This window comes from Larus michahellis, chromosome 7 (genome assembly GCF_964199755.1).
Source record: "Larus michahellis chromosome 7, bLarMic1.1, whole genome shotgun sequence".
Taxonomy (NCBI): domain Eukaryota; kingdom Metazoa; phylum Chordata; class Aves; order Charadriiformes; family Laridae; genus Larus; species Larus michahellis.
Window position 1 is genome coordinate 23261064 of NC_133902.1, and position 23539 is coordinate 23284602.

Here is a 23539-nt window from a genome sequence, read left to right on the forward strand (position 1 = left end):
TGTCAGATAAGACAGATGTTCTGCTGTACAAATATTTAGTTGTCTCCTAGATTATACAATTATTTATAGTATAAACTTTATGTACCTTAATGTGTACTGCTTGTTCTTTTGAAACTTTCGGGCTTTGTTAGTACAAACTTAGGTAGCAACAATTTGGTTCAGCTGCCAATCCTCACTTTATAGCTATTGAATGCATCTAATTCTGGCACTCCAAACATGTTGCCAGAGAATTTAAGAAAATGAACTCTTCCTTGACTGAAAAACTAGTGACTTCAGTCCTGCCCGTCCTGCACTTGTCCGGGCTGTACGTTGCTTCCTGGGAGTCCCAGTTAGGTGAATCGCCTCTTGTTGCAAAACACAGAATACCCACCACTTCAGCTAAGGTGTTGGTGCCGGAGAGCAGGGCTAAGAATGTCAAACCACATCGTAAGTGGGCTGTGATAGATAGCTCTGTGGGTACTGGCTGTCCCTGACTGCTCTTCATCTAAACCTAATGTGTCTGATCCACATAAACTGACAGTTCGACCGGAGGTGAAGGTTTGTGACATTGGCGTGAATGTCGTGAGCCTCCAGCTGTGATAATTGGTGATGTAACTGGAAATAGAGCTGTAGTGAGAGAATAGGGTTTACAAACTGAGGCTGTTTATGACAAGGGATATTACTGCCTTGTCCTCCAGGTCTTCGTGTTTTGTTTGAAAAGGTCTGCGTGCACAAACCCCATCTACATGCTGGTGCCACGTAGATGGCTGAGAAAATCAGACATTTACAATTTCTTCTTGGTTACGTGATCTTGAGTGCTGAGGTACTTGGTAGACAATTAGAAAGTATCCCAGTGAAATGACGTGTTGAGGGTTGCTAACTGATAATACGGCTTTGTCTTGGCTGAGTGACAGCTTAAAGCTCTTCAGGTGCTATGAGTTGTGGCAGGGAATGCTCATTTGATTTTTCTGCTAACTCACATTGCTGTGGAATGGCACTGCTTCCTGCTTGTCTGCTTAGAGCTATTGGAGCATTAGTTTATTTAGATATAAAAATTATTCTGCCCATTGTTGTACTTTGCTTAACTTTTTGTAGGGCTTTCATTATTCATTTAAACAGAAGTATCTCGGAAGTGGACAGAAAATTTTGGGAGTCAATATTAAAAAATTTGATTCTGTGTTGTTATTATAAAAAAAGGAAGAAGGAAGGCATGAAACGCTACTCACATACCTCAGCTTTGAAGACTGAGATTTCCCTTGAAAAAGGCATCGTGACAAAATTGATCAGTAATTGTGTTAAGGTATCGAAACAGAAGTTCTTTGCCATTATTTTCGCTCTACCAAAATAGCACAGTTGTCTTTAAAGATCCGCTTAGTCAATTCTTAGAATGTTTTATGCCAAAAAGATTTACTCTGCTGCAGTTCATCAGAAACATTGTTGTCTAGTTGTTTTAAAGTGTTTTAGGCTAGCGTAAGTATGACCCTTTTTTGGCCATTGCAGCATGCTACGATGGAAACAAAATGTATGGTTTTGTGTTCACCTCGTGCAGTCCACAGCCAATACTGGGGTGAAGCCTGTTGTGTTAGATGTTTTCTGTTTATAAAATTCTATTACCCTGAGAAAAGTTAACTGTGCAGAAATCTGTCAAGGTAATATCCTGCCATGGAGAAGTTTCACTTCTATTTTAATAATGTTTTATCAGACTCCTCCTAAGTAAAGCAACTGTTAAGTGTCCCTGTCTCGCTGGTGGAACTCCAGTTTAACCTGGGCTCTCACGGATCGCTGGAGTGTTTTGTTGGGTTGGACTGTGTGATTTGGTACCTTGAAATAGTTTACTCTGAAAGCAGGTCCAAAAAGGATTTCAAGTAACTGTTCTCTGAAGTGTAGGAAGAGCCAGAACTATTTTCATTTGTCAGCCTAGCACTAAAATTTAAAAGTAGTCATTTTTTGTATGTACTTGTGGTGTCATTGGAGTATGTAGGTATCTGTTCTAACTTTTTACATGTGTTCCCTAAATAAGCCGCCTTGGAGATATGTGTCTGAATCGTTGCTGCCAGAACTACTCCAGCTCTTCAAGCTTGGAAGTTTGGAGCTTAGACATTACTTGGAATCGTATATAGTCATATGTTTATTAGAAAACTCACAAAGTACTTAAAGACAACTTTTGGAAAGACTTGAAAAATCTTGGAACAGAATTGAGAGAGCAATAAAGAGGTTTGCTGTTTAAAACAATCCTCAATGAATTGAATACTCATTTCAACATTGATTTATGTTATGCATCTGAATTCTTTGAAGAGAAGCCTAGAGGTACTGGATTTCATAATTAATAACACAACTCTAGCTTGGTTTTAGAAAATGTTAATTAAAAATTTTAAACCAGTGAAAACAGTTTGAAAACTTATGTCTTGTTTTGAAAGAAAACATACATAGCGTTTTTTGGAGTAGGAGAGTTTTTAAAAGATGTGTAGCTTGTGATGCTATATTTAGGGTAGTTTTTTATTATACAGATTTGGTTTTAATCACAATGTTAATCATAATTTGTTTTTCATGAAAATGAATAGCTAGCAGAAAAACTACTGACTCTTCCTTAATATTTGGAGCTGTTGTGCCAACTAGCGTGTATTGCACCAATAACCTTTTGAAATACTGTCACTGTAAACTATTTTTCTGAAGCCATCATGTCATCAGACTGTCTTCAGAATAGACATTTGATATGCAACTTTTTTCCTTCTTTAAATCAAAAGATCTTAACTCATACGGCACAAAGACTCTTCGCTTGCCAAACAGGTTTGTGCAAAACGCCATTCCATGAACTTACTTTTACCAGCAGGTGGAGCTGATGTTCTACAGTAAAATACAAAAACTTGGAGGAAGTTTTTTTGGATGGTTCGTTGTACTTGTTTTATCCTAACTACTACTACTACATTTTCTAAACACTTCAAATTTTTCCTGGACCAGTTGCAATTCGAATATACATTTTTTTTCAAGCATCTATATTTAATTTTTCTAGAGGATTGTCCAGTGGTTTTATCTAGTTGGGATTATGTTTTCATATTTTCATATTTTGGGATCATGTTTTCATATTTCTTGGAGCTGTACTGCAGGAGAAAGAAGAAAGTTGGACACTAGTATTTTAAAATGTGTATTTTTGTTTCTAAGGTAAGGTGGACTGTTCTCATAATTTATTACAAGTAGTTTTCTGGTCAAACTAATTTCTAGAATGAAATAAAAACTAAGGAAGATGGTACCAAGATGTGTCAGAACATGCCTACATTCAATTGTGTAAATGTTGGCAAATCACACTTTATTTTATGAAGTGAAATGATTAATTTCCTTGATTAATGAAGGGTATAACTTCTAAATCAGACTGTAGGAATGAATTTGGTCTTTCTCAAAAAGTGCTTGAAGCGTTGCCAGAGGTGAGAACAGGTTGAAAGATCAGCATACCAGGTGGAAAGGGCAGCATAACGAGGCTGTTTGTAAGACAATGGCATGAAGGGGTGTTAGGGAGAAAACAGATGTAAACACCTGAGTTTTGGGCTATTCCTTTTACGGTCTTCAAAGGGATGTTTTTGTGAGGACCAAACTTAAGGCTGTTCTCTTACCAAACTTCCAACTCAGTTTCCTTTTCTCCTCCTCTCTTCTTCTGTAAGTGGAGATGACCAGATAATGTAAATAGAATTAATCACTTTTAAGCCAGTTGAAATAATCATCAGCTCCTTGACCCTTAAGGATACACAAAGTGACGAGTGCTCTTTCACACGCCTCTGCACATGCTGGGATGCTGTCCTGCTGCTGCCCTTCATAGACCATCAATGGATATTGTTCTGAGCTCCCTTTCGTGTGGAAGCTGGGTTTCATTTGTTGATGAAAGGACAGAGGAGGGTGGAGTACAGAAAATCTATTAATATTGGGATAAAGAGGTTTCCAGTCAAGCCTTACAGCCATGACTGTTGTCTTTCAAGTACTGGAGAAAGACAAATGTGTGGTTTGGGACCAGCCAGGGACAGCCTGAAGACCAGAGCAGATCAGATGAGAAGTGCTGAAGAAGAGAATACCTGTTTACCGTCCCTCTCAAAAACCAACCAACCAAAAAAACCAGCCAAAAACCCCCACCAAAAACAAAACAAAAAAAACCAAACAAAAAAACACCACCAAAAAAACCCCAACAAACCCCACACCACCAAACAAAATAAACAAAAAACCCACCCAAAACAAAAAAAAAACCCCGACACACCTGACCTCCCCTCCAGCCAAACAACAAAAAAACCCCCAACAAAACAAAACAAAACAAAAAAGCCATCTTCAGGGAGTGAGAGGTGGAAAAAATACTGTATTGCATTGTCTACACTGTGGTTAATAGATCAATAGCCTTCCTCTCAGTCCAGTGTGGGTTTGGAAAATAAAATACAGCTTATTCCGTAGAGATGGATTTCTGAGACAGCTTTTTCCCTACGCGGCTGATTATTGAGAGATTCAGGGTCGCGTACCTGTGGCCTTTTAATAATTTTCCTCTTCTTGACAGCTATTTTTAAGAGGTCCTAATACTCACATAAAACGTGCATGAGAGTTTGGATGGTAATATGACCAAAAAGATTATACGTAGTCACTATAAAGGAAATAGGGCTTTTTTTTTTTTTTTTTCAGGCGTCTTTCCTTACAATGAATGATTTTATGAAAAAAAAAAGAGGAAAAGCGTCTTCTCAAAGCCAGGTATAAAGCTGTGTCTCAGTGTAGACAACTACATTGTCATCAGAGAGACATCTTTTAAGGTGTCCACATGAAGTGCAATGTCTAATGTCTCACTGGAAGCCTGTGTAAAATGAAGGAGTTGAACTCCTATTCCCTGGGCTAAAAAATAGCACCCAAATCATGGAAATGTCTACCTCTGATGTTTCAAGGTTTTTTAATAAACTCCTGAGTTGTGCAGTGAGGTGTAAATATTAAATAAAAGCACATAGCTTTGATTTGCATAGCTTAAATTGATTTTGATAGAATTTGTTTTAACCGTTATTTCTTTAACTAAAGCTCCTGGGTGTTTTTTAAAATGTGTTTTTTTTTTTCCCTCATTTTATTTTTTGTTGATTAATCCTCTGATTGTGGGTTGCTAAGACTTGATGCGTAAGCATTGCAAATGTAATTTTATTAAAAGTCTCAAAGTATGCAATTTTTCCCTGCTACTGTAATAAAAGGCAAGATAAGTGGAAGTTATTTCATTTTTCTTTTTAAAGCTAGATTAAACCATAGAAAATAGATTTATTTGTATCTCTTCCTTTCCCTAAAAGATTCAAGAAAAATATGATGTTAATTCCCAACCAGTTAAATAAGAGCTAGCCCATCCCGCTGAGCTGCTCATATTATTATTGGGCCAAATCTGGGTGTCTTGCCTGAGAACAATATATGTATAAACTAACAGCTTAAGAATTTGGCCCATCGTATCTCTTCCCAAGCCATGCTGTGATTCATGATCATTTTATATCATTGTCCATTTTGATGCCAATGGGAGGCTACGGATTTTTACCCTCTTAAATAATCTTGTTACTGTGCGAGCTACAAATATTACTTTGTTTCAAATGTGTGCTGAAAGGAGAATATAATGTTTGTAAATCTCCCCTGTCCAGAGGTTCCTCAGGGTCCTCTTAGGTAGAAGGAATAAAGAGAAAAAATAGAAGAAAAAACACAAATTGGCTGATACCTAAGTGTGAGGATCTGCTGTTCAAACCCTGCACGAGTTTTGGAGGTGGCTGAACTTGGCATTCCGGAGAAGGTCAGATTCGAAAGAAATTACTGATCAGTATCTGGACATTATCTGTTACTACACAGGACAGGGAGTGGGCAGGAAAAGCATTAAGAAATTAACTGCAGCAGATTTTCTGAATTTATCTACGTATACTTTTCAGAGGCTGTATCCCAGTAAACCTTTGATTAAAAAGCTCGTTTGTCTCTGGATGTCTGTGGTGAAGATTCTTTTGTGGTTTTTCTTTCACCGTTAGCTTGGTTTTGGTTTGATTGAGTTTCTTGTGAAGTGCGTTTCCAGTCCTCTGCTAACTTTTGCGAATATCCTGCGATCTTCCTCCATTTTGTCAACATCCTTCTGCATTTGAAAACCTCAGAACGTTTGAGTAGTTTCTCACAAGCAGCTGATGCAGTGCAGCCGTTGTTGTCTTCTTAAGGGTCTTTTTGAAATATCCAGGGGTTGCATTAATCTTGTACTTTCACGAGAAGGTCCACGGTTACTAGAAAGCATACCATGGCATCAAGACTTTCTTAATTCCATCTTCACAGATTAGCCCCGAGAAAGTAAGTTTGTTCCCATATGTATGATTTGCAAAGTTGGTATTGCAGCAGAGATGGTTTATTTGCGTACAGGCAGTCTGCGGTGTTCTGTTTGGTGAGGTATTCTCTGTGTTATTTGCTCCTCCATCAGCCTTCGGGATCTGAAACCTTCCTCTGTGGTGATTTGAGAGTTCAGATCGTTAGTTACTTTTCTCCCGATTTTTTTTTCCTCTTTTTTTTTTTTTTCTCCTGTCTGCAGATTTTATCAGTAATTGTTTTCCTCCTGGTCATTGTTCAATAATGTCACGCTTAAGAAATAAACCCTGCTGGAATACATTAGAAACATATCTTCCCAATGACAATTTCCTGTTTATAACTGCATCTGGAGACTAATATAACTAACTTAACTAATACTTTCTTTGTATTGCTTCATTTCCTAAATATAACGGCATGCAAAACTCAGTCAAATGCTTTCGTGTATTTTGACAAGCTGCATTTTTTTATAAAATCCATATTGATCATCATTAATTCATGTCACTTGAATTCTCTAGTTCTTGAACTTGATTTATGCTTTTTGAGAGTGGAGAGGTGGTAGGGTCATTTTGTTTACCCTTTTTTTAGTATTGGCACAGAATTATCTTCTGGAACTTCCTCAGTGTTGTAAGACTTCTTGACTACTTGGAGCAAGCTTTGGCCAGCTGTTCTGAAACTTGTGCAAGTTATTCAGATCTATTTATTTAAAAGTTTTCATGTTGTAGCTGTTTTTGGGGACCCTGATGAGATGATTACAGTTGGAAAACCAAGCATTTCGTCATCATTCTCAACATACGCTATGGCTTTCACTCAGTAAAACAAAATATTATTTATGCCTCCTCTTCATTACTACACAGAAATACCTGCGTGCATCTTGCTTATAAGGGGACGTTTCTAAAAAGCCAGGGTTCCTTCAAGTTCAAGGCTCTTCCAAATCCGTGTGTGCCCCGGGCTTATGTATTGTATTGCTGTGCTTGTGCGCACTGTAAAGCGCCTTGGAAACTGAGATGCCCAAACTGCCCGGGTGATCTGTGGGTTTTGTGGTCACTCCATTGAACATGTAGAAGAGTGAGCCAAGCGCCGACCCCTGTTGTACCGTGAAAAGGGACCACGTTTACCCTCAGATTTTTATCCAATAAAAGGACATAATCAAATCGCAAATCAGAAAGGAAAGCTGGCAGAGTGGGGGTATTAAGTAAATGTATGAAAATTATTACAAAGAAAATTGAAGTGTTTTATTAATTTTGGGAAAAAAATCGGTGCTAATAAAACACTGATTGGCTTATCATTTCCCTACTTTTTGAAGCCAAGACTTAAGAATCAAACAGGTTAAATTGGCAGTATAAAACTAAAGTCAAATCTGGGGGGGGGTTAATTAGTGATTTTTATTCAAGAAAATATAGGGTTTTTTCCTGTAGCAAATTTGAATTGTCATAGAAAGTCAAGAAATGTAGTTGGCCAAAATGCCTATAAACCAGTGATTAGGGTTTTTTTTATTTTCTATAAAATTATTTTTTTAAGTAAAAAGATGCGTATGAGATGACACCCTCCCCCTTAATTAAAATAAAGGGATGGGGCTAGTCATTAAACTGTATCAAAAGTATACTCTACTCTGAAGATGTGAGAAAGGGGTTTGAAGACAGGAGGGTAGGAAAAGGACGTGTATATTGCAAGAGCTATATACATGATATTGAAGAGAGGCGGAACTAGAAGTTATGTTAGATTTGCTTGACTTTTGACTAGTTGGTTTTCACTAGTATGTCATCATGTACAAACCTTCATAAAATATTTAGCCAATATTTAGCAATCCTAGCTGTTGAAGTGTAAAGTGGGTATTTAGATTTAAGAATTGGTTTTAAGAATGGCATGGAGTGGTTTAGGTGAAAGTCTTGTCTGGGTTTTGGTGCTTTTTTTTAAAAAAACTAAGTTGTGAAGCATATAGTACTTATCAGCTAACATGATACATTAATCAGGAATAAACTGGATAGGTCATGTTACTGTATGAAGTAATAGGATTAATTATAAATTAATACAGAGTTACAAAAATTTTCAATAAGTGTGCTTTCAAAATGAGGAATAAAATTGGGAGGAAGGGAAAAGCAGGTTAATTATGTGCTTTTAAGGGGGTTCTTAAAACTAGTTAATAATTTGACATGAATGGGGCTTCCTATAAGCTTCCTACAAAATGAAATAAAATAAATGGAGACAGTCATGTGGTGTAAAGCAGTTGAGTTCATGGAAAGATTTCCCAAATACTAATTGGCATAGGCCTAGGGACAGAGCAAAAACCTAAACCCTCAACTGTCACTTAAATAATTAATTAAAATCAGGGATTTAGGTGTATTGGGGGGGAGGTATCAGTTGACTACAGCCAAGTACTTCACAATCACAAGGTAATTCAGGCTTCTGTCTTCCAGGTTTAACCCTTCTTAAGATAGGTTAGCACCCTTGTGGGTGTCCTAGACTCTTTATACCACTAAAAGTCACTGTCCTCGCTGACAGTATTTGTACTGATGGTGAACTATGTGCTCAATTATTCTTAAATGGGAGCAAGTTTGAGGACGCAGTGTTCATACAGCTGTGAAGCAGAGACTCCAACTCCTCTGGCCTTCAGTGAGTCATCGTCCTTATTTATGCAATTAAAAATGCCATTCCAGGCTGTCAAAGACTTGAGAGGAAAAGGGCTGGTAACAGAGCAAAATATAGAGCAATTCCGTATCTTTGTGAAGGAAGTTACTCAAATTCATGGCACTTTTTAACTGCCATGCAGTAGCAAATTTTAAATACTCTGATTATTTTGTATGTAGTGTTCATGAGAGAAAGACAAGTAAGATCTAGCAGCTAGAGAAGGAGATATAAAAAGATGGAAGATGTATTGAATAGGACTCATTACACAACCCAGTCTCCTAAAATGTTGTCTAGCCATTGTCTAGTGAACTCTTCAATAAATCCTGAGAATGCTATAGAAGAGATCAAGTGTTTCTTACATGTTGACAGCTGTAATGGTTTCACATTGAACCTGCTTAAAAGAATTGATATCCTTAGAGGAGCATACAGGAAGTACCCTCCGTGCGTGTGTACAGAAGTGAGTGTAGAAGTAGTGGGAAATGGAAAACATAACGCCGTTCACTGCTCAACAACCAAGCAGTTGACAAACTATGCAAAAGCGTTCACGTTTCTACTGTTGTAGAAATCTTATGCAAAAGCTTAAATTAAGTGCATAGACAGCAGATAAAAGTTTCAAGATGACCAGCTAAGTAATTTTAAAATATTTTTTTCTTGTATTATAGGAATGTTCTATAGTGTGCAGTCAGAAATGCTGTTCTGTGCCCAACTGTGACTTTGGGAATGATCAGCATTGTTTATAAGAACTTTTTGAAGGAGGAAGGAAAGAACTTCAGGTGGAGGGAGTTGAAAGGAAATGAGAAATAACAAAAAAAATAAGTAAAGAAAACTTACTATTAATGTGATTGCTGTTGTATTTTTCATCTTATAGTTTGCAAGACATATCAAGAAATCCGAAGGCCAGAAAACACCCAAAGTTGAATTACAAATCTCAATCTATGGTGTAAAAATTCTAGATCCAAAAACAAAGGTAAGAGACTTACGTGTTTATGGTACTAAAATAGTAATTAAATACTGGTTTTGCTGTTTTTAATGTTTTTATTGGTTTACAAAAGTATTACAATGAAAACCATTCTGATGATGGAAAATTCTTCTAAAATACCATTTCTTAGAATCATAGAATTGTCTAGGTTGGAAGGGACCTTTCAGATTGAGTCCAACCATCAACATAACACTGATAAAAACCACCACTAAACCATAACACTACAAGCACTATATCTACCTGTCTTTTACATACCTCCAGGGATGATGGTTCCACCACTTCCCTGGGCAGCCTGTTCCAATGCGTGATAACCCTTTCAGTGAATAAATTTTTCCTAATATCTAATTTAAACCACCCCTGGCGCAACTTGAGGCCATTTCCTCCTGTCCCATCACCTGTTACTTGGGAGAAGAGACCGACCCACCTCTCTACAACCTCCTTTCAGGTAGTTGTAGAGAGCGATGAGGTCTCCCCTCAGCCTCCTTATCTCCAGGCTGAACAATCCCAGCTCCCTCAGCCGCTCCTCATGAGACTTGTTCTCCAGACCCCTCACCAGCTTCGTTGCTCTTCTCTGGACCCGCTCCAGCACCTCAATGTCTTTTTTGTGGTGAGGGGCCCAAAACTGGACACATTACTCAAGGTGGGGCCTCACCAGTGCCGAGTACAGGGGGGATACAACACATGGGCGACATCTTCCCAGGAAGGTACACGGTACTCCAAAAGTACCATAAGTACTATTGCAGGATTTTACTCTGGCACAGCTTGACAATTCCTTCGTTTTCAGCAGTTAAGTCCATTGAGTCATCCCATGGATGGATTTTCTGTTCCTTTGTTTGCTCTGGTATTTTGGAAGGGGTTACAGAGTAAGCAAAACATCCTCCTTGCACGCTTCAAAGAGGAATAATGAGATAATCAAGCTAAAAAGTATTTATTCAATAGTCAGCAATTCTTGACATCTGAGTGCTCTTAAATCCATATGTTGGATTTGAATGAACTGTTTGTTACTGTTTCTTAATTCTGGGTTAATTGCTACCATTCAGACAGTGATTCTGCCTTTTAAGAAAACGTAGCGTTAGTTTGAGGCTAGATCTACTTGCAACCCATTTTCGCTTCAAACTCTTGATACAACCACAATTCAACAGTTCATAAGCAGAGCGGGCAAGAAATATCCATGTCAATTACAGCAGTTTTTGCATCTTCCTTATGTCATAGGGCAGCAAGGCGTACTAAACCCTGTCTCCTGGCAAAAACGGTTTTAAAAGAACAGTTTTAAATGCCAAAATGCGTTATTTTCCTGACTGTTCCTGCAGAGATTAACAGAAGCTGTAGGACAGAAGTTCCTGGGGGAATAGGAACATTCTAATCTCTTAGCAATGTTATTACAACTCAAATAGTGATTGACTAGGAGTAGTCTTTTTATCTCCTCCACTTCATATCTTAAAGATACATGTAAATATAAATTTGAATCAAGTTTTCTTTCACTTTGCAAAATTTATAGATGCTTTAGGAAATGACTTAAATTCTGTGTTGTCTTCACTGATTACAATAATTTTTTTCTATGTGTTTTTGAAACAAGTCAATATTGTTACAGAGAAATATTGGTTTACATTCATGTGATGACTATTAATTGTGGTAGGAACAGGAGGCCTGCTGATGTGTCAGGACTTGATTCTATACTCTATAATCCAAAAAAGGAGGATTATAGAAAAGGGGTTCTGTCCTTAAATGATACAAAGTAGTTACGTGGGTCTATGAACCTAAAAGAGCCGGAACGGGCATGTGTTATTTATGTAACTACAACAAAAAGAGATTAAATGTGAGAGGGATTTGGGGACATAGGAGAAATAGGATACATAGAAGAATGGCTGTCAAGAGTGAGAAAAGGAACCCAGTTGGGGAAATGGGAAAAGATTGCCCATATGGTCCTCTTTTTGGGGTTTTTTTGTTTGTTTTTAAATAGTTGTGTGCAGAGAGGACAAGCCCTTGTTCATGAGCTTATAGTAATCTGGGAACCCTGGTGCTGCACAAAAACTTCCTTTTTTTAATAGATAATAGTTCACATCTAAACTGCATATTTTCCTTTAAAGCAAATACTGCTTTCCCATGTAATAAGCCAAACAAAATAAAATACCAAGAAGAGACTTGTTGAAGAAAAACAATAAAAAAATACTTGAGATAGTTTATTTCAGTCTTGTCAGGCTCTCTCAGCTGAAGAGCATTGCCACTGCAACTTTTTAAATAGCTGTAGCATGATTTTTAATAGAAAGTGAATTATAGTATCTAAAATACGCAAATAATACTGTTTAAAAGCTGTTTAGATTGCACCTTAAGTAAGCAATTATTTACGTGACTATTTCTCTATGCTGCTGTATTTGAGTAACAAATTCATTTTCTTTCTCCTTTCTGTATTTAAGATAGAAAGGTAAGGACTTATTTCAGTAAAACCACTTTAAAGAAACACTGTGAGTGTGCACATGGAAAAAGAATGGAGTATTTTACATAATCATTCCCAAATAAATTGCACAGGGATGCGAAACAACAGTAAAACCAATTTTCTAGAACAGAAAATACCATCCAAATAAACACTCCAAGATAAATGCTGTCCAAATGAAAACTTCCTGCTTATGTTCAGTAAAAATGGGAACATTTGTTGGGAGATGAGTTTGCTAACTTCTGTTATTTGGGCACTCTCATGTACAATGAAAGACGTTCAAAAATGTTAACCGCAGCTTGCCTGTTCTTTTGTAGATGAGGAAATTGAGAGATTTACTTTGTTCGTCTTTGTCCTGAGCAAGTGTAGTAGTTTCTTGAGATTAATCTTTCTTTTTATTTGCAGGAAGTCCAGCACAACTGTCAGCTCCATAGGATATCATTTTGTGCTGATGATAAAACGGACAAGAGAATATTCACTTTCATATGCAAAGACTCAGAATCAAATAAGCATCTGTGCTATGTATTTGACAGTGAAAAATGTGTAAGTATGCAACATGCTTTAAAAAACTAGTGACTGTTGGTCTGCTTGGAAATAAGAGGAATGATTAATAAAGGCAAATAGCCTGCCCATTAATTGGGGTCACTTTGATACAGTCTTTCATGCCGGTAACTTTCATGCCTTGTAACTTAGATGCATTAATTTAAATGAGAGCCTTTTTCTTCATTGATCTAAGATGGTTTTCTGGGACAAGTCTTCTACCCACCTCGGTATCCTAGGCCAGGCATCTGCAATGCTTTCAGAGAACTGACTGCATCCCACCAAACTTCAAATGTTTGCACAGCTGTTTTGCAGAGGTTGCTGCAGTCCGGTGGCTGAACCTCACAGGCTCTTCTGCTGATGTGTCTGCCTCAGATATCTTTTTTTTTTTTTTAATTTTTTTTTTTACAGCAGGGTTCCCCCTTCTCTGCCCACCCCACTGCCACATCTCGAGTTTGTTAATGCTGTGATGCACTACCAGAGAATTCATTGCACCAACCACTGACATTCTCTCGTGTCTGGGACAGAACAGGGCAACTGTTCAAAAATGTGCAATAGCAGAAAAAAATAATCCTTCAGGACAGGAAATGAAGAAAATGGTGTCTAGCTGCAACAGGGTCATGTGCTTACCCTGGCAGAAAGTAATTAACAAATAAGAACACTGGAATCATCACCAAAAATGGATGTTTAGGTTTTTTGTAATCTGGCGCCTCTCTTTTTGTTTTATTCTGAAATAGCTGAGATATCATACAAAGGAAATACTGAGGAAATGTTGTTTTGGTTTTTTGGTTTTTTTTTTTTTTTAGAGAAAGATGCATATGCACTTCTATTTATATGCAGTTATGCAGCATTATGTGTTACTTCACAGTGTTTCTGATTTTTTTTGTTGTTGACCAGCATTGCTCCAGTGCCTTCAGTAGATATCGTTCAGAATTGCTATATGCTTCTGTTCATTTCCCTTCAAATTTCTACCCCGCGCCTCTTTTTCACACATTCCTGCGATTTTTACGTTGCCCTCGCAGTCCTTGCACACTCTGCACACAATGGTAGTACCGTTTTTATTCCAGACCAATGTGCTATTTCTTTCTCTCTAACCTGATATTTCACTCTTTGGACTTTTTTTTTTTTTTTCTCTGTTTCACTTTTTGTTTATTAGTACTCTCAGGTTTCGAAGGATCCCACCTCACTTGGTACTTTTAATTTCAGCCAACCTTCATCCTTCCAAGAACACAGGACTGCATATTCCCAGTGTCCGTTAACACTTTTTTTTTACTAACATAAACAGTTATGCTCTAAAGCAGTCCTAGTTCAGCTTTTTTGGTCTAATTTGGTTAAAATAATTATTTTTTTTAATAAAGGTAGCCATATGGGGTTTTTTTACAGTAAAAAGATAGAGGGGTCTTCACACACCTCTACTGACTGACTTTACTGTTGCACTGATGGACGAAAGGCTGGGAGCATCACACTCCGTTCCATTTTTGTGGATCCAGCCATTTGCGTATGTACAGGTAGTGAAGGAAAAACGTTTTTGGCGTTAAGCAGAATGCTCTGCTTTCATATCCAAAAGTCACAAAAGTATTTTGTGATCATCTGAAATGAAATGCAATTATATAAAATATTCATAATATACTAATTTCAATCTTATGTTTTATGTAAAGGCAGAAGAGATAACTTTAACGATTGGTCAAGCATTTGACTTAGCTTACAGGAAATTTCTGGAATCCGGTGGAAAAGACGTTGAAACAAGGAAACAAATTGCAGGTTTACAGAAAAGAGTAAGTTCTGAACTATGTTTTTTAAAGAGATAAAGGAACATGCTGTTGTATTTGTGTTACCTGGTTCTATGACACCATAATTTCCAGCATTATTTTCGGATTGGTAAGAATTGCAGCAGATACTAAAAAAAAGAAAACTGAAAAAGTACCTGATAACTATGGAACAGTATTTTAAGTTTTGCCATCCTGCAAGGTCATTAAAGAGAAAAGCAAGGTTGAAATATGGAAGATAGAGAAATTTAAGTTTAATTATATTTGTAATTGGATAACTAGTTAAACACTGCTTCTAAATCACCAGATCTTGGATTAAATTTACTCTCAATGGATGCTGTTGTTGAAATGAATGAATATCCCAATAGCTGTTGCAATAACTACTTGCTTTGTAGATTCAAGAATTAGAAACTGAAAACACAGAACTGAAAAATAAAGTTCAAGATTTGGAAAACCAGTTAAGAATAACACAAGTTCAGGCATCTCCAGTAAGTACATGAACATAACTCTTTCATCTGAAGTTACTCTAAATTTTTAATCATGCCGTTTCCAGTGATTGTGATTAACATACAGTGATCACGTAACATATCCATTGAAATGCAGTATTGAAGTAACAGTAAGATTGTGACAAGCCAACAAAAGTGCAAATTGCAGTCTCTCAAATTGTGGTTCTTTAATCACCTTGTCGTACCTATTTGTTGCTGCCTAAAGACAGTAAATACTCGTAGTAGATGTCTAAGCATGCTGCCTGGGGATGCAAAACTGTTCTGCACTTAAAGGAATCTGGTTCAAGAACGGTACTTTGGATTTTTCTGGGAACTTCCTGTCACAAGCATATTGTCACTTACAACTGACATTTTCTAAATGATTATTTTTAAAATTTTGCCTGTCTCAAAGGAGTCATTAGGTCCCAGGAGCTAACTGTGTGGATAGGTAAAAAGGAGCAAGTGCGGGTTCCTCATCATTGGAAATGTCTAATGCTTTCTGCATGTCCTATCGGTGATCATGACAAAAGTATTTTTAAATGACTGACTGACAGTTACTTGCGTCTAGGCAGGACCTCTAAAAATGCAGGTTGCGTTGCAGACTGATCCTAATGACTCCCCTCCTCTTACAGGTGTATTCTATCTATGCAGCATTAGATAACTATAATAATAAAAATAAGTCAAATTTCTTAATGTACCTATAGCAAATATTTAGAAAAAGATGGACTGCTTTTAAGCTGTGTATTTTGGGCCACCTTGTTTCTCTCCTCAATGTACACCATTTCACTTCAAGTGGATGTTTAGAAGTTTGGGCAATGTAAAAATATGTTTGTAATGGTGATGACAATTTTTCAGTAGTGTCTGTACACTCCCTTGGTATTGATTAGATTGTTGTTCCCACGAGGAACTGTCATTCCGTTTTAATGAAATCTCTTTAGAGAAGAGAGCCCCATAAATTCTAAATACTGCATAACTCCTATAGTGAAAGTTGTAAATTATGGATGTGTTCTCACTTATGAAGCATGCAGTGAAAGATAATCAACTTTATTGCTAGATTTGAAATCAATTTAGTCAATTCCTTAATCTTTTATTTTCCTTAATTAGGATGGCAGCTAGTTTGTTTTTATTTAAGAATATAAGAAGTAAATATATCTTTGAATTTAACTAAACAGGCTCTTAAGTCTTTTGTGACAGACGCATTTCTCTTTCATTTAAATTAGTGAACAACTTTGTAATTCTGTTTAGGAAAAAAATTAAAAGTATCAGCAACGCCCAAAATATTTCCTGTTGGATGCGTAGCACATATTTATATTTATTTTGTCTTTTAAGACAGTGGCGTCTAATTCCTTATTGATGAGTTAAGATTTAAATTTGTAAATTTGCCAGCCATTTGTATTCTCTCCCTAGATGTTGTTTTATTGTTAATTACTGTTGGTACAATGAATGTGCTTATGCTACCACAAAATTATATAATAATTATTGATAATTATTCGTATTAGAATAGTAATCAATTTTAATAAATCACTAACAGCTGTTATTTTTTACATATAATTGTATTGCTTTATTTACTCCTTAATCTTTAAGAAAAACCACACAAACGTTTCCTGTCACGAATTTCTGAGTTTCCTCCTGATTAGAATTGCAGTAAGAATCTCCTAACAGCCTGTTTGATACCTAAATCTATTCTGCCTCAAAATAACCTTATTTAATAAATGATTTGAATAAATATTGGAACATGTTGCCCAGAGAGGTTGGAAGTATCCATACTCTGGAAGGTAACTGGGTCCTGCTTCAAGCAGGAGTTTGGATTCAGCTACTTTCTGCTTGTGTGATGCTTTGATCAGTTGTGGAGCCAATGATAAAAAGAAAACGTTTTCAGGAAAATGTATTTCTCAAATCGATGAATATAACTGTATGCACCAAACACTATCAACTTTTGTACCTGACCAAGAGACGTCATTCAAGGAGGCCTGTTTTAAACTAGGTTGTGTGCATCGTAAATCAAAGCTCTTAATTGTGCGAGCGCCAAAGTAAGTTCATGTAAAGTGCAACAGATGGGTTGAAAATAAATGAAGGCATGGACAGTGAGGTTATGAAGTGACACTTCAGTGCAGGGAAGAGGAAACATAAATTTTTTTTTTTTTTTTTTTAAGATAGTTTGAGTGCCTGGAATAGCAGTGGATATAATTTGATGATACGAAGCTGCTTTTCTACCGTGTGAGCAACAAACGTATATGAAAGAAGGAAATTACAGAGAATTCGTAAGACAATTAATTGCCCATCATAGTTCGCAGTTACTTTTATATGCTTTTAATTCAAACAACTCTCATACAAGGATCCCTTTGCAAAGTTTCAACTCCTATTAGAAAAAAACAGAAGCAGTGCAAAGAATGTTTTCCTCTATTTGTACATAATTTCTGTGATGAAAAATAACACTTTATTTTTAAAAAAATTATTAGGGATTTAATTTTTTTTTGCTTAATTTAAAACTTACAAGTCCCATATTAAAAATATCTATACTACTGCTGCTCTGTTTCTTCAAAATTAACAAAGAAAAAGAGCAGTTCTGTCATGTCCATTTTGTCAGAGTAACATTTTCAAATCTGCTGTTAGTATTTTGTTAAATACTGAAATAAAATAGCTTACATAAATGAAGCAGAATATCCAGCACGGGGAATCATGGATTTGTTCTATGATTCTATAAATAATACCTTATGAGTCACTTCCTAAGCATTTTTAGTTAGATGGAGGGGGAACTTTGCTTCCCTGCGGATATTCTTCATGTTACGTGCAAGGAACGTAACACAATCATTCTCGTGATATAAAGCAGGTTTATAAAACTATCAAGTTTAGGTTTTTTCACAGCTCTCGTATTTATGTTATTGAATTATAATTGATGCCAGTGCCATACTAGAGCTTTCTGAAGCTTTTTTAGACATCATAACAAACTTGATACAGCTATAACTCCTTATCTGTCAGTCCAGTTTGCTTTCATTCTCTGTGCTGAGGTCAACGGAGGAATCATTTACCAATCAACGGAAAGTTTAAGCCCTTGTACTTTATACCTAATACGATAAAAGTATATGTGCCATTAACTGACATCACAACAAGTTGTAAAGAAATGTTTGGTTTCACAAGCCGCTTACAGATAGTTACAAAGTTGCTTCTGTTTATGCTTAAATAGCACCTTGGATTTTCTTATCTTATGCTTTCCTTTTTCTGTTTGGTTCTTTGCACGCTGCTTGTACTTTCTCAACATTTGCCAGATGTGCTGAAATGGCTTTCCTGTCTTATAGGTTGTTGACTGTGCTCTTCCTTTAGTGATTAATGCATGGTCACAGGAACACTTGGTAATCAGCAATTGATTTAGCACTTCAAAAGTCAATGCTAGCAACTTGATTAAACAAGTATATACTTAAAGAAGCAGAAGACGTTGCAAGGGCCTGTGATGACAGTTCGCAGAACGTGACAAATATAAACATTGAAGTCGCGTTGTGTGCTACATCCTCTTCTCTTCTGACAAACCATTCTATCATTTGTGTGCAGTGCCAGTCTTATCATTTCTTTACTCCCGCTTCTTCCTTCTGAAATTGATCAATTTTGATGTCTTTAATTATTCTAGACACGTTAGTCTTCCCATTATTTTTTAATGAAATGAAGTAGATAGAAGATAACTTCAGAAATTTGAAGTTTGGTTCTTTTCGTATAATTTCACTGATGCTTGACACTGTTTTTTTAAAAATAGCCGTTTTTGCTTTTCCTGAGGGTGAAGCTAAAGCTCAGTTCTTCTGATTCCCAGACCATTTTCCAATAAACAGAACCAGATTGCATCTCCTGTTCTCTCATCAGTATCAAAAAGACCATAGAATCTGAGAGCATCTTTAAACTGTGGATGGATAGCTTAATATTTATAGAGGATTAAATGCTTGGTTCGTTTCACATTTGAAAAAAAAAATCGCATCTCAGCATCCTTCAGTTCTAAGCAGATGCATCGCACTTGTCACTTTAAATAAGCTTTTCTGACTTCTCGTTGTCATTTAAAATAGGCTTGCTAACTAAATATGAAGACATACATAAAGCCATTTTCTGAAATTCATACTCAAGATTAAATGTAGTACTATCAAGACTTAAAATTCAGATCCTCTTTTGCTTCCAAAATAATTTTAAAATATTTGTCTATAGTTTATCAAAGGTGGTTCTTCATATACGTGATGCTCAGGAACAAAATAATGTACCAGTCTGGACTGCAGTACGTGACTCTACTGACAGATTTACTTATCAAAGGAGTGTATTCCACTTATTGAACTCATAGGTAATAATGTAGAACGCTTTATTTGCAAAACATAGTGCTAAAACATCTTCAGTTGCTGTTCCCTAGCATCAAAATGTGTCCACAGAAATATTAAAATGTCTCTGGCATCAAAATGTGTCCAAACAAATCCAAAATCCATCAGTGGTCTAACTAAGAGAAGAAAATGCAAGCAGTGAATTGTAAGCTGAAGCTTAATTTTAAGCACAGAATTAAAATTAATTGAACGATTGATAACCTCACATGTTAGAGAATACTTTTCCAGCTGAAAAATCCATTGCTAGTTGTTCTAATGACGTTCTTTTTTTAGGCAATAATAATAAATTGGAGTATTAGGGTGTTTATTGTGAGTCCTTAATTGCTCTACCTAACAAAAATCCACTCACATAGCAAAATTTAAAATAATAATAATAAAAAATTAGAGGGGACTTCTCTCTCTCCAGTTCACAAATAGTGCAGACTATAGGCTTGTTTGGTAAATATAAAGGGAAGTCTATCTAAAACTGCTTTCCTGATTCATCTTGCTTGTATTGTTAATTTTTTTGCAGGCCTTGTAATGGATTATTTGAGGATGTATTTTAAAATAATACTGGCAGACCAAAATGGGTGCAAATTATATGCATGAATAATGCAATTACGTACCCTTTACATTTTTGTGATGTGTAAGCGGCTGCTAAGCGTTGGCAGCAGTCAAATTCTGCTTGTGAAGGAAATTTTTTCCTGTTCTAAATCTAGTGAAATGGCCAAATCAACATCAATCTTATCTACTTGCTTTTTCTGTCAGTTTGTAAACTGTATGGGAAAAATAAAATTTCTTTCTGAACATATAAAAGAAGCCATTAAAAGCAATGAGACCATAGTTGGAAATGGAAAAAAAACAACCAAACTAGGTTGTATAATCAAATACTTGTGCATAAAATGTATTGTGAAAGTTGAACATCAAATTATCAATCTTCTGCACACTTTTTCTCTCAGGGTGTTGTAACTATTTAGATTTAAGTTTGTTCAGCACATTCAGTAAATAATAAACTGCTTAACGATCTTTTTTTCTTCTTTTGGGTTGATGTTTTTAAGTCTTGATAAAACTTTAAGAAGTTAATCCCTAAAATATCTGTATTTGCTAGTGCAGAAGTGTTATACAATAGAGACTGACACCTTTTTTTCATTTCCAGAATGAATCTGTCAAGGATATACTATATCAAACTAGCAGTTTCCTTAGAATACTTTGACTTTATAGCTGTGCTTCTGTTTGCCATGGGAAATGTTGGCATGGGAAGTTCCTTTTGTCTCTTACTCCCTTGCATGTGCAGCTAAAGTTTCCATTACTTTATATCTGTGCTGTTTACTCTTCATCTGTTTTAGTGGTTTGGCAACACATTAATCACTGGCCTTTTTTGTGTTTGGTCTTGATTATATGAGGACAGTCTGATTTTCATCTTGTTGTTTGTTTATGATGACGCTGCTCAAGTTTGTATCACAGTAAGACTTTGGATGCTGCTGCCGTGTATAAATCCAGCTTCCAAAGATGAGTGCGTCCCTGGGAGCGCTGTTTCACACGACATCTTTTTTTTGCTGTTTATACTGCCTGGGTTAACTGTACACAGCTTCATGTGGGTTAGCAGTTACATACAGTTAGTGCCCTCAGTTTTTGTAGTAGACTGAACAGTAGACCATCGTAGGCCACTAAGGAACCTCTGATGAGATAAGAGAGATTTTTAATCTATTTTGGGCTTGGCTGAAGTTTCTCAGGCATGCCTTTCAGGTTTTCTCTTTGAGCAACATGCTTAAGGCAGAGAAGGAAGTTATGACAACTGCATGACTCTGAAGTTAGAAGAAAACAGGAATATTCAGGAAAAGAACTTAGAGAACGATGAAATATGACAGAAGCAGAATCCAAAGGCAGCAGGAAAAGGTATTGTAAGAAGCAGCCCCAAAAAGGGGTGGTGTTCTTCCATGCACCATAAGTATTGTCAATGAAGCAGTACGTAATATGTATTCTTCTCATGGCAGTGTTGCAAAAAAGCTCCATTTTTACATGGATCATTAAAGATACTGATTGATCAGACTTTTTTTTAAAGTTCTTTAATTGTGACTCAGAAGCATAGGCCACCTGCACCTATTACCCTTATTAAAAAGCTTTAACGTGCTTATGAGAAAACCCTAAGATGGTATGCATCCATCTTAACCTTGGATTAAAGGCACCATCCAAAACCTTGGAATGGTATGCATATTTCAGAAAAGGGTTTTGGAATGCCTTTAGGCATATCACTTGATTCCTGTTTCCATTAAGACAGCCAAGTGGAAAAACGCACATGTTCTTTCTTCGCCCATCTTCTGCTCTTTCAATTTTATAATATTCTGTATGCAGTTCAGTGAGCACTTTTTGAGGATTTAAATTTCTATTATGGCAGTGATGTTAAAAAAATAATAATTTGAAATTGGCAATGTCAGATGTCATGTAACTGAACAAGTACTAAATGAACCAAAGATGTAGCAGTTAATTGATGAAGCTGCTAATGCTTATACATGATTTTATGAATTAGTAAATTAAGATATCCTTACTAGTCACAAATCTCAGGTAGCTTTTAATCAGTGGTTTTGTAACTCTCTGCATAATTTCCAGTTCAGGGTCGTTCACGGTTCTCTATAACATTCACTGCTGTTATCCACTGTGACTATTCTGTATATTACCGACCTGAATGTTCTAAGGAAGAAAAACATTTTCTAATTCATTAATACGCTTATGTGGTTCCTATGGGGGTATGACACAGAGATTGCAATCAGTGTCTTGAGACATCTAGTAAAAACAAACAATTTTGAAATAATTTCCTGATTAACAAAAACTCAATCATGCTACATTTTCTAGTATGAGGCAGCCAAATAGTGCATCTTCAGCATCAGGCTAAGTAGAATGAGTCAAAAATAAACTCTTTGACAGGCACATAATAACATCTAATCATAATAGGGACCAAGCCCACTGAACTAGTATGTTAATTTTGTTGAGAATGCTATCATGTTGTTTTCTTGTGTTGATGAAATGGGGCCCGAATTGGAAAGTAATATATTAACCTGACCAATATTCAGTGTTACACAGTGGGAAGCTCAGACAAAACAGAAAGGCCCCATAAAATGGCAATTTAATATATTTTTACTATATTTTCTTCCTTTACAATTCGGTGTAAGAATATTAAGTTTCAGAAGTTCTACACTTTTTAGGTTGTATTCTTTAGAGTAAGCGTCTGCGCCTTTCTCCTCCTGCATTTTCTGAATCTGATGATACTTCCTACATATCCTACATATTAAAAGCTTTCTATGCAATCCCCTTTGTGATCTTCCAGTTATTACTTTCGGTTATTGAATATGCTTCCCTGCTGTACCTGTCCTGTCCGTGGGCACGAAACAGTGCTCACAACAGTGGTGGGCTTCTGTACAGCTGTGCAAGTGCAGAATTACTAATGAAAACTCGTCATTGACACCACATGTTGCCGAAACTGTCATATGAACATTGAACATATCTTACCTTGCCCTGTATGGTGTGAAATATCCTAAGTTTATTGTTTGTTAGATAATTAGGAGGAAATGTGACGGCCAGATGTTCAGGGCTTGAAAGATACAAATAGTGTATATTGTGGGTTTGGATTGAAACCTTTCATTGCCTGTATTTAATACATGTTCGTCATCCTTAGAGTTCTGCTGCTTTGCATCCTGTATGCGTTTTACTGGTTGCTGCATGATTTTTCATATGATATACATGCTTTTTTAATGGAAACTACTCATCCTCTCCTGTTTTGCATTTCAGGGAAATACTTTGCTTCCTTAGTTTGACTGTTTACGTTTAGTATCTTCCAGTGTTTACTAATATGATATCTATTTTTTCAAGTATACGTATAGCAGCAAGTATTACACAGTGGTAGGAGAACAATGTGTAATATTCAGGAAAATTGGTTCTGTTTTACCTCAAACCAGGACAATTGCAAATCTTCTACCTGTAGTCTCGTGATACTCTTGAAATAATAATCAAAATTATTTGTCTGGTTTCTTGTAGTATTTTGCTTTCGTTTTTATTGATTACCACTCCAAACCCTCAATTTCACAATTCCAGCTTGGCAACAG

General features: G+C 36.3%; 1 protein-coding gene across 10 annotated transcripts in view; it reads left to right on the plus strand.

Annotated features, from left to right (window-relative positions):
* Window positions 1-23539, plus strand: part of GULP1 (GULP PTB domain containing engulfment adaptor 1) — a 172303-nt gene that overhangs the window by 122736 nt on the left and 26028 nt on the right. For all 10 annotated transcript variants that reach the window (XM_074593821.1, XM_074593828.1, XM_074593826.1 and 7 more), the window contains 4 exons: window positions 9785-9883; window positions 12732-12869; window positions 14525-14641; window positions 15028-15120. In XM_074593821.1, coding sequence (XP_074449922.1) covers window positions 9785-9883; window positions 12732-12869; window positions 14525-14641; window positions 15028-15120 — 447 coding nt within the window. The remainder of the gene's footprint in view (window positions 1-9784; window positions 9884-12731; window positions 12870-14524; window positions 14642-15027; window positions 15121-23539) is intronic.